Source organism: Eschscholzia californica, unplaced genomic scaffold (assembly GCF_041429995.1).
Source record: "Eschscholzia californica isolate CP2 unplaced genomic scaffold, dmEscCali1.0.p SCAF_4, whole genome shotgun sequence".
In the NCBI taxonomy this organism is placed as follows: Eukaryota; Viridiplantae; Streptophyta; class Magnoliopsida; order Ranunculales; family Papaveraceae; genus Eschscholzia; species Eschscholzia californica.
The window spans coordinates 23,721,701-23,733,822 of record NW_028238461.1 but is presented as its reverse complement, the minus strand read 5'-3'; the positions used below and the strand labels follow the sequence as shown (position 1 = coordinate 23,733,822).

The 12,122-nt window shown below is 37.6% G+C and overlaps 1 protein-coding gene and 1 long non-coding RNA gene across 2 annotated transcripts; both read right to left on the bottom strand.

Annotated features, from left to right (window-relative positions):
- Positions 1–695: 695 nt before the first annotated feature.
- LOC147543769 (uncharacterized) lies at positions 696–1,301 on the bottom strand. The gene has a single exon (XM_086635505.1). The coding sequence runs from the start codon at positions 1,299–1,301 to the stop codon at positions 696–698; it is 606 nt and encodes a 201-aa protein (XP_086491631.1).
- Positions 1,302–7,695: 6,394 nt separating this feature from the next.
- LOC147543768 (uncharacterized) lies at positions 7,696–9,470 on the bottom strand. The gene is made up of 3 exons (XR_015239772.1): positions 9,144–9,470; positions 8,545–8,656; positions 7,696–8,097 (listed from the first exon to the last, which is right to left on the bottom strand). It is a non-coding gene; the product is annotated as an uncharacterized LOC147543768 (long non-coding RNA).
- Positions 9,471–12,122: the final 2,652 nt, after the last annotated feature.

Genomic DNA, 12,122 nt, shown 5'->3' with positions numbered 1-12,122 from the left:
TGCCCAAAGATAATACAGTCGTCCGCAAAGAGAAGATGCTTGAGGTTGATACTGGTGTCGGGGATAGGAAATCCCTGAAAAGGCATGTTCAGTCTATTGGTCTCCAGAAGGCGACTCAAGCCTTCCATAGCAAGGGTAAACAAGAATAGAGAGAGGGGGTCCCCTTGCCTAATACCTCTACTGACATTGAAGGTAGGACCCGGACGACCATTAATAAGGACAGCCATGGTCGAAGTCGAGAGACAAGTGTGAATAAGACTGATCCACTTAGAGTCAAAACCCATCCGCCTCATGATAGTAGTTAAAAAATTCCACTCAACACGGTCAAAAGCTTTAGACATATCAAGTTTGAGAGCAAAAAAGCTTTTCGAACCCTTGCAGAGTTTGAAAGAGTGAACCACTTCCTGGCTGATAATAATGTTGTCAGTGATCTGTCTTCCTGGAACATAAGCCGCTTGAAACGGGGAAATGATATTAGGAAGAACTAGTTTGAGACGGTTAGCCAGAATCTTAGTAATGATTTTATAGGTGGTATTCAGAAGACTAATAGGACGATAATCTGCCGTAGACTGAGGGGTTTTGGTTTTGGGAATAAGGCAGATGTGAGTGTGATTTACTTGCTCAGGCATGTGATTATGAAGAAAAAACTCTGAGACTAGCTTGATGATATCTGGTTTCACAGTATTCTAGTTAGACTAGTAAAAAAACGGAGGGAAACCATCAGGGCCTGGAGCGGCGTCGGATTTAAGAGACTTGACAGAATTATAAATTTCCGTCTCAGTAGGAACACAGGTGAGGACAAAGTTTTGGTTATCAGTAATCTGATCAGCAAAAAGATCTAGAAGCTCGTTTGAGAAGCTAGGGTCAACAGTAGTGGAGATGTTACGCAGATTGGCAGAGAAGATGTTGGCTATATCAGAAGCCTCCTGAATCCAACAGCCATTGTTATCCTTGATGGCCGTAATACGGTTCTTTCTATTGCGATTAATGGCTTTAGCATGGAAGAACTTAGTGTTTTGGTCACCAAGCTGGATTTGATCATTTCTGGATTTCTCTTTCCAAAGACTTTCCAGCTGGATATACGCTTCCTCAAGTTTGTTATTTAAATCATGATAGGTCTCAAAGCTATCTGTGTTTTGGATAGCCTCGGTCAAATTGCGAATCCGGTAGTCGAGGTGACCAAACACTTGTTTGTTCCATCTGGCAAGATTAATAGCCAGATGATTCAGCTTGGGCTGGATAGGCTTGGTGTTGGAGGACCAGTGATCCTGAATGAAATCCCCACACTCGGGGTGAGACATCCACGTCCTGATAAATTTGAACGGTCTATTACCCAGATTAGAGGTAGCGTGGGTAGTCAATAAAATCGGACTGTGGTCAGACCCCACCCCGGACAAATGAGTGACAAGGGATGAGGGAAAGTCCACCAGCCAACTATGGTTCGTAAGGGCCCGGTCCAACCTTTCTTTGATGAGCGTGCCCTTAAACTGTCTATTGGTCCAAGTAAAGGTCGAGCCTCTATAACCCGCATCTCTGAGGCCCATATTGTTAATGGCCTGGTTAATTTTAGTGACATAAGTAGGGATCTCCTTTCTACCTCCTTCCTTTTCCGAAGGATGTAATATAGTATTTAAGTCCCCAATTACGACCAAAGGGACTGAAGGTTCAATCTTGTGATTTCTAATGGTATCCCAAGGTGCCATCCGGTTTTTACTATAGGGGCTCCCATAGAAGCCCGTTAAGGCAAAGCTAAGGCCCGTACTAAGGTGGGTGCACATAGTGTGGATCATATTGTCATCAACCCAAATAGTATTCATATCATAATCATTGGTCCAAAACAACGCAAGCCCACCCGCTTTATTTTTAGGCTCAACCACAACTCGATTATAGTTGTCATGCAGTCTGAGACTATGATGAAGTTACTTGGAGGTGCTTTTAGTTTCCGAAAGAAAGATAAATTCAGGTTTGTTAGTTCTAATGAGCCTGAATAGGTGTTTGCGGTTCAAGTATTGCCCACACCCTCTGATGTTCCAAGCCAGAATGGAAAGTTCAGGCTTCGGGAGGTCCATAAGAAACTAAAGGCACCACAGGAAAGCAAAGAAAATAGAAAGACTAAAAAAAACCTAAGGAAAGAAAGCAAGAAAGATACAAGAAGAGAGAAGAGAATGACCCAACAACAAATATATATAAACACCACTAAGAGAGAGACACTAAAATAAAGGCAACCACAGATAACACCCTAACCTGAGGGATCAACGGCAACAGGAAGCAACTAAACTGGTACTAGTTACCAAAGGACCAAAAGGGATTCAACTGAACTAGTGGTATAACCACCATGTCAGATGAATCAACACTAGGCTTAAGGTCCTAACAGAACAATTGGTCAAGAACTTTGGCGACTAGTACCAGTACAAAATAAGCAAAAAGGCCCCTAGCCTAACTACAATCACTAATCACAAAGAAAAGAAGAAACCAGAAAGAGACAACCAACTAAAATCAAGACAAAACACTAAAACTAAAACAAACAACAACAAGAAGAACTAAACGGTCTGATGAGACATGAAAATGTCCCATCTGAATCTCTTAACTTGGGCTAGTTAGTCCATTTTGAGCTTTTAATCTGATGAATTGTTGTTTCTCTTACTCAAGGGTCTTCTAAGGAGTTGAGCGCGAAAAACGGATAAAATCAAGAGAAAGACATAGTAAAGGCATTTTGGTGAAACAACCAATATTTGACGAAAGTCATGTGCAAGTTGGTACCCAAGAAGTTTAATTTGGTTCAACTCAAGTTAGTTCGGGGATGATTTGCAACACGGGCTTTTAGAGGGGCATGTAATAATGGGCTGAAAACCAAGGATCAGAAACGTGATTCATTTGTTGCCCAAATTCCTTCAAGCTACAAGAAGGAATTAAAGCACCAAGTGGAGGCTTTCAAATTGGATTTCCTTTAGGGTCCCACCATTGATTTTAAATAAGATTTCCTGTGACATGCCTCCAACGGCTCCACTCAATTTAGAATTTCCAATCAAATTTCCAATTTGATTACAATTTGGAATTCAAATTGGAAACTCTATTATATCCTACCCATGGAGCCAGAAGCCGTGAGTAATTATAGTAAAGAGGGAAAATGGCGTGATGAAATCAGGAAACTTTTGTGAAGAGATGGCTGGAGATTTTTTTTAAAATAGAAAGAGGAGCTTGGCTGGAAATTATGAGATTATAGAAGGGAGATAACAGAGCTGTGATTGAGAATAATAGAAGTTGAGAGAAATGGAAAGTGGTAGCTGTAGATTTGAGAGGATTTTGAATTGAATTTTCTCTCTTTATATAACTTGAAGAACAGCAACAGGAGGAGGATCTCATCTCATCTTTGGGGATCAAATCCTCTTTGGAAGCTCAATTAAACAGAAATATTAGAGAGAGAAGGGGAGAGAGAGTTCCGAATTGTATTCTTATTCCTCTTTTCTAAATCAGAGAATCATCTATCTTCTTTTCTTCTTCTTGTGTAGTTCTTTTTGTGAGAGAGAGTACTAACAGAGTAGAAATTGAGAAACACAAACAGAGAGTGAGAGTGATTTGTATATAGAGAGAGAGAGGATTGTAATTTAATTATTTATATAATACAATCTTCAATTTCAATTTCCATGTGTTAGCCGATTCATATTGAAATAGAAACAGAGGGAGAAACAGTAGAGAGACAGAGGGAGATTTTGTTGGAGAAGAAGACCACGTTTGGTCAAGAAGTGTTGCTGGAAAATCATTTTCCATTGACGCTGGAAAATTATTTTCTCCAGAGAAGCGTTTGGCTGCCAGACAGGAAATAAGCAAAAAGAAGTTTAGTTGTTCTTCCCTTTCTTCTCTTATATGTCATATTTGTTTTGATCATGAATAGCTAAATCTCTCATCTAGGATTTTACGATGAAACTCATTTTTGATCTTTTAGAGATATATCTTTGATTGATTATTCTTTATTATGCTTTATGGTTTACTTTGTTTTAGTTTGTTAAATAGTTTTTCTATTCATTATCTATACTTTTAGGTTTGATACATCATGCTTAGGTTAAATCCTTTGATGGTGTATACTTATCACTTGATAGATAATAGTTTAGAGGTTTGTTTTTCAAAATAAATACAATTACATTGTTATGATTTATCGGTTTTAACAAAAACATCCCCCGGAATTAGGTTAGTTCATTAATCGAAATTCTGAGTTATAGGAAAAGAGAATTAATCAGTTTAAGTATTTGTTACAAAAAGTGATTTTATAGAGTGGATTCCAAAATCCTAGACTTCTCCCCAATTTGAGTTTATTTATTTTATTTGTTTTAGTACTTTAGTATTTTATAAAACCAAAATCAAAACCAAAACCATACTATCTCTAAGTTTTAGAATAGGTTTAACTAGTCTCTGAGGAACGAACCGGTCTTTCCGGAAATATTACAACTTGACACCCGTGCACTTGCGGGTGTAGACCTATTTAGGGTAACCTTTTAGGCCCATCACGGTCTGATATGGATGGATAACACCATCCCCTTCCTCCCCTTGCACTAGAATATTTAGCCTTCTGGACAGCATCATCGACTTCTCTAGGAGAGATTGGGTTTCCTGATTATCTGTAAACAATGACTGGATATGGTTGTCATCTTCTGAGAATTCAGAAGAGCTGATGGAAAGGTGACTAGCCTGCTCTCGAGTTCGTTTTCCTGTGGGGTTGAACAGAAGATGGGGGGAGTAGGACGTCTAACTGGTGAAGGTAGAAGGGCCTGAATCCGATTGTTCATCATCACCTGAAAAGTAGTACTGAAGAGGACTAGGACATCGATTCAAAGGGTGTTCAATGATTCGGCAATGCTGACAAATCGCCCCTGGGAACTTCTTGTAACTGATCTTAATCTCGGTGACAGTATCATTAAAAATAGGGTTAACTACGGCTAGAAGGGGTGAGCGAACATCATACAGGAAATGGATTCTTATAACTGGGTTATTAACAAAACCAAGATTACGAGGACGTATCTGAATGATCTTACTCATGCTTTCGAAAATCGCATCAACATCCTCCTTATTCTGGATAGCTTGAGGAATCTTATACATGGTACACATCGGTTCATAGTAAAGATCATCAGATGGTTCGGGGAGAGGGAAGTCAACTCGTTTCAGGACCAAAAGCATACCCCTAAGAACCCAAGGTCACCCGAAATTGAGTGCATTGAGTACAAACAGACTCTTAGGTTTAATTAGAAAGGTATTGATGGGACCTTGAGTAAGAGCATAGTCGCAGTCTCTGGAGAACCGAGATTGGGGATACAGGAGACTTTTGATGAAGTTGAGGGAAGCTTCATAAGGGTTGCACCATTGTGCTACAAACCCTTGAGAAATGGGTTGAAGCTCTGGTTTGGTTGAGGGCTTGGTGAAACGGATGGATAGACGTCCGCGAGAGGTTAGGGTTGATTGGGAAGCCATAGAAATGAAGAGGAGGAGAAGACAGGAAGTTAGGGTTAATGAGAATGAAGGAGTGGATTGAAGATGGTAGTTGGTTAAGTATAAGAAAGGGTAAGAGGAGGACAAACAAAGAACTCCTACAATCAGAAAATGCCAATTTAACATGATTGTGATGCATGCACGGGGATTGGGGGAGGGTCACCACCAGAGCAGCCTACTCTCGAGTTCCGGTGGTGACTGACCACATTCTAGAGAGAGGGGAGAAAAGATACGACAAAAGAGAAAAAAAAAAAACCCTAGACGGAAAGAGAAGACGAAAGACTCACAGGAGAGAGAACCAGAAAGAGAAACAAAAGAGAGAGAAAGGAGGGGAAGTAAATGATTTGTACCTTGATGGGATGACGGTTGCGTTTCCAACACCCGTTCTGTTGTTTTCTTCTTAAATGCGAAATGAGTTATACCCAATCATCAATTCGCCAGTTCTCGGGAAAGATTAAAAGCGGATCTTCTATTCGATCTTCTCTCTCTCCTATCTCATCCCTTTACCACTACGTTAATTGCATGCCGAGGTGGATGTGCGCAGTAATGAACTGAAGAGATCGAGAATGTAATGATGGTTGTTGGTGGAACTAATGGATGGTGCTGATTCCCAAGAGCAAGGCGCAAGCACAGCTGAGGAGAACCCTAGACGATTCAGAAGGGTTAAAGGACAGAAATTAATGGTAACGCCGCCTACTGAGATGGTTGAGGAAGATGAAAAGGAGAGAAGAACAAAAACCCTAGATGACGTCACTCGGGACACTCTCTCCTCAAAAAATCTCCAGGGTCAACAACCCTTAAGCGTTATTCCTGGTGCGACCTAAATTAAATCAAAATCATAGATTTCTAGTTTGGCTCCTTTCTTGAAAAAAAAAAAGAGATTTTAAGGGAGGTATGTTCATTTTTGTCTTATTTGAAAGTTGGAGTGAAACATAAAGATCTTGGAAATTATTCACTTGAAATAACTTAGAAATTTAAATTTCTCATTGTCAGCGAGTTATAGAAATGAGAGTAAAAAAGGTAAAAGCTGTGAATGCCTCCGAACAGTATATTGTCAGTGAAGAAAAAAAATAACGTTCTGGGCCAAATTAAACTGCAAAACTACCACTGGGAGGATGAATTTTTCGGTTGATAACAAATTAGGGCCTAATTTTCCAGACGATCACACATCTTGGGTTAAATTAGACCTAAATAAATTATAAGCCTCAAGAGTCCTAGTTATGGCCTTTTACGGTTTTGTTATCAGCTTTAAAGGTCCAAATATCTATGTTTGGACAATATATGGAGACGAGGGTGTAACCCGTGCCCATGGGGCACGGACAGTTTTTCGGATGTGTTTAAGAGCAACACATACCGTCTCAAATATTTATGAAAATAAGTATGAACTAATCTTCAAAATCAATTTAAGTACACAAAACTCAACAAACAGTAAAATCAATTCCATTGGATCCTCATGGCATCACCATTCATATTTTCATTCTCTTCATATGCCAACTGAAATTGAGCTTGGTACAAAAGGATCATTTATTCGTTGATGTTCATATCATGGATTGTTGTTTCCTTCCGTCTGCAAACTCCATGTCTGTCATTTGAGTTACTGCTCTATCAAGAACACAGTCTACAATCCACATTCATATTGTTATCAATTTTAACAATACCACCACAAAAGATCATGGTTGCAATATATTTGGCTGTCTTTTTGTCAATAAAAACGCAGCATCTTACCAGGCTTCACAACCGCATTGTAATTACTAAAATTATTAGAATTTAACCCAGGTCCAATGTACCATTGTTAAATATATAACACAAAACTATCTATAACCATCATGGAAATTCAACAACAACAACCATCAAACTTAAAAACTGACACATTTAAAACAAACAAATAAACTTGTTCGGATAAGATTTTCTCGCATTTCTTACCTGAACCCAGAGCACCAAAAGAAAATTTCTTCAATACAAAGAACAAAAATTTCTAAGACCCGACTCGAACTTAAACACGACTAAATATTGGTTGTTCATACTCGAAACCACATGAACTGCCACAGAAAATAAGCGACCAACATACTGAGTTGTTCATACTCGAAACCACATATTGCTAACACCGACAAACATGTTATTTAATCAAGTGATGGTCCAAAGGCAATAATCAGGACACAAATCTATATAATTGTAAACAAAGATACAAAGAGATAAAGAATATTCAATGGGCAACAATATCCTAAAACACATATTGTAACAAAATTTTCCTGCAAAATAAGAATGCTAGAAAAAACTTATACACTGGATTTGTGTTTGTACAGTATCCAACTATGAACAATCAATTACACATTTAGAATATTTATGTTAACTACGTGTCTTTTGATCCATGTTTTCAATCTTCACAAACAAAACAACCACACATTTCTATACCATGAGATGGTTATTTTTCTTACCCTTTTTGCCATTTCTTTTCCATTTATCAAGCACTATATTATCTTAAGAGTTGAGAAAAAAACCAATAAAGACTTTGATAACCTTTGATATCATTAGAAGATTCTCATGCACCAAACACTAAACTATGCAATTCTCTTTGCACATAACCAAGATCAACCAGTAAGCAAGCAAGTTGTTTAAGATCTGCAGAAAATTCAAGAAAACGGGTGTTAAAATGGTAATACTGTAGATGTGTAAATCAAATTCACTTAACTGAAACCAAAAGAAACAAAGAGAAAATTGACAAAGCGATGTTAACACGAAGAACTAAAAGGATCTAGTAAGACTGTAAGAGAGTTAACATTGTTTAAAGCATCAAGCATGAAACTGGAGAGAGCTGGCACATAATTTAGACGCTCTAGCATAAGGATAAAGGTATTTGAATTTGATTTCTTATCAGCATCTTCTATAGTCAAACACGTTCAACAATGACATAAAAATCTCTAGTCGAGAGCATTACCAATTAAGTATATAACACAGTCTAGTATGTTAAGACATTGATTTGAGTATATAACGTGTTTCTCCATTTGAACTTTTAACATAAAAACTATTATCCAATGCATATAGTGAAAAGAACAATTATGGAATTACAATCATTCAATCTTTTCTTATATCTTTCATTGTTGTTATTTTCTGCATTGCTGATGTGAGTCGACACTTCATTAATGAAAACTACTATCCCACGCATTTTCTATGATCACACCTAAATGAAAAACATACCAAACAAACACGAATTAATAGAAATTAACAAATGTCAAAAATAAGAGCAATTCTAAATTTTCAACTATTGTTGATCATAAATACACACAATTAATGGGTTCTTGGCGCGAACAACTTTTGAAGGTCTGGTTATGTAAAATTACTGAAAGAGAATAAAAGGAATGGTTATGTACTTATTATAAAAAAGAAAAAAAAAAACAGAAAGCCCTAAATCAGCATTTATAATCATCCATCATCAACCTAAAGAAGCCCTAAAGTTTCCCCTTATTATAAAAAAAAAAAAACAGAAAGCCCTAATTTCTACCACAGCAAACCCTAAGAACTTGAAGAATGCACAAATCATGTTTGTGGTTCAGTGATGAATGTAGGTACTTTAAATTTTAGATAAAAAATCAATTTTAGATAACCAATTAGGGTTAAGAATTTCATCAAAGATTAAAGAAGAAACATCCTATGAGAGATGGGGATACCTGCATCAGAGATCGACAGAGAGCGTGTGCGCGAGAGAGAGGGGGGATACTCGGTGACGACAATGAGAGAGCGGGAAGGAGTTTTTTGAAAATAAAATAAAATAAGAGGAGAGTGAGAGAGGGTGCGAGAAGAGAGATCAGAGAGGGTACGGTTTGTTTCGGAGAGAGAATAAAAGATGGCATCTTTTCAAAGATGCTTTACTTTTTCTTTAAACCCTTGGATCATTTTTCCTTCTAATCTCAACCATCAAATTTTGGCAACACAGATCTGAACCGTCTTTTATCTGTTGTGAGGAAGAATCTCGGTCGTTGGGAGGAGGGGAAAAGATACCCTCCTCCCTTATTATATAGATAACCGGGGTTTTTGAGGAAAGAGAAAGAGCCGAATGATGTGAGCAGTCTCCCTCCTTTCCTTTTGCCCCCAAATCCACTCCAAACCCTAGAAACTAAGCCAAAACCATCATCCCAAAAACTTCCAATCCCACATGCAACCAACCACATACTCTCCACACCATCAATAAAATAGTACAGGAACAATTAATTCCTCCTCTGATCAACAGATAGCCACCAATCTTCAAAACCATAGATTTAGGTTGTTCTTTCTTTTCTTGGTGCAGAAAGAGAAATCTTGGTTTGGATTAAGGGAATAATCTTCATCACGCTCAGATAGTTCGTCTACTTCATCATGATCAGAAAGTTGCAGAGAAATAGTAAGAGCAACCCATCGAGATAGTACTCATCGAAGCATCGTCACAAATGCAAAATTGCAGGGAAGTTATTCGTTAACCCTAATCTTTGGTTTTGATTTCTTTAGGTTTATTAGTTTAATTTCACTCTCATCTCTTCATGCATGTGATTCCATATGGTGTTTCAATACCCTTCTTAGTGCATCTCTGATTTCACCTCTTATCATAATCTGTTATTGACTTAAGTTTAGCATACTCAGAGAAGATCGTTGATAGATAGATTTCTTTAGGTTCAATCCTTGTTTTCTGTCTTTTAATTCTGGTTCTCATCCTTATTTAGTATCTTAAAAATGGTTTCTTGCATTCTTTGGTTAATTTTTGTGATCTATAGATCTGTCGGTAATTGTATACCCACAGACATGTCTAATTTTCTGCATCTCTTTGCTTTTAGATGTGCATCTTTAGAGGTCAATCTTAGAACTCATCCTCGGTTGGTGGTTTTCGCCCCCTTCCAGTTAACCGATGATCATACCTTAGGTTCAAATTTCTCTTCTACTTTAACTGAATATTACTTTAACCTCAGACCGTTATCTATTATATCACATTGCATCACCAAGAAAGGTTTTAACGTTTGGGATCAATTCATATTAATTTGGATCCATCGCTTAACCTTATGGATTATGAGCTCATATCATCTGTCTTATAAGAGATTTAACATTAGTATTAACTTACCTTTCGACCCGGTAGACACTTAGTTTCAAATATTTTTGTTCATCTTGGTACCCCACTTTTTGTTTCATACGCTTCAGTTCAATCCCTGTCGAATTCTTTCGTGTTTGATGTTCGAATAGATTTAACTAACTATCCTAGGTACTTAACATGCTCACTTCCACCCCTCTTCGCAACTCATTTGCGATCTTTTGTCGGATTAGCGGAGTATTTATACTTGGGCTATGACGGCGATCCCAATTTCCAGGTAGCTGATCAAATTCTACATTGTGGAACTCGAACGGATATGGTCTCTGCATATGGAGAATACTGGCGGGATAACTTGGAACCATCTTTTGGTTCCACCCTACAGACACCCTTGTTTCATTTTGGAACTCCGGGTGTTTGTTTAATCCATCTTCAATGTTACAAGAAGGCAGATACTAGTTTCATCTTTCAATCTATCGGAAGAAGTCTCAAGACCAAAATTCACATCATCCTTTTGAAGAGCTGTCAGGTGTATACGCTACAAAATGAAGGAAGGTCCACTACTAGAAGTTAGTTATTTTACGCAATTCCTCAATTATGTATTTTGTTGTATTACTTTATTTACTGTTATGTTTTGTTTTTTTAATTTGGATATTGTAATAGACTCTTAAGTTAATGTATTTGCTTTCAACAAAAAAATTTGTTTGGACAATATATATGTTCTCTTTTTTTTATGAGAAATATATATGTTCTCTTAATTTCCTACATAGACATGCAATTTTTTCAGGAAAATGGATTAATTCGGTTTTCTACCCAAACCATGTGATACAAGTCATTTTGAGCTCCAATTGTACGTGCGGCCGTTTGTTTTAGCTAAGAGCATCTCCAATGCAAAACTCAAAAAAATCTCTATTCGTCCTATTTGTCAAATTCCAATTGAGATTCTCACTCCTAGGTGTCGAAAATAGAGATCCTCAATTCTTGTATGTCTCCAATGCAACACTCTAAACTCTTTTATTTTACTTACGTGTCATGGTTATTTTTGTAAAAAAATAATTAGTTATTTTGGAAATATACGAAGACTTGATTTCTATTGGTTGAAATTTAAATATTGATGAGTTGGAGAATTAGAGATATCTCAAGAGGACACTCGGAAAATAGAGTGTCCTCTTGAGATATCTCTATTCCACTCTCGACACATCATCTTTGAGATCTTTGTTGAGTTTTGCATTGGAGATGATTTTTTAAGAAAAACTCAAAAAATCCTATGTGGCACTCCGAGTTTCTAAGGTTGAGTTTTGCATTGGAGATGCTGTAAGGGCCCCCAATTTTTTTATTTCTTGCTACTACACTATTTTATCTACCTCATCTCTAGCTCTCTCCTCCACTCCATACAGGGTTGTCAGGGGGCAATTACGTCGGCGATCTAAAAAATTAACATTCCTTTTTCTCTTCTTCCTCTTCTCAACACCACCACCACCACTCATAATCATAAACTTCATCTCTTTCTGTCCGCATCTCACTCTCCTAGAAAGCATTACATTTTCAATGAAGTTCGTCAACAGAGGACCAGCAAGTGACGGTAAATTGATGAAGG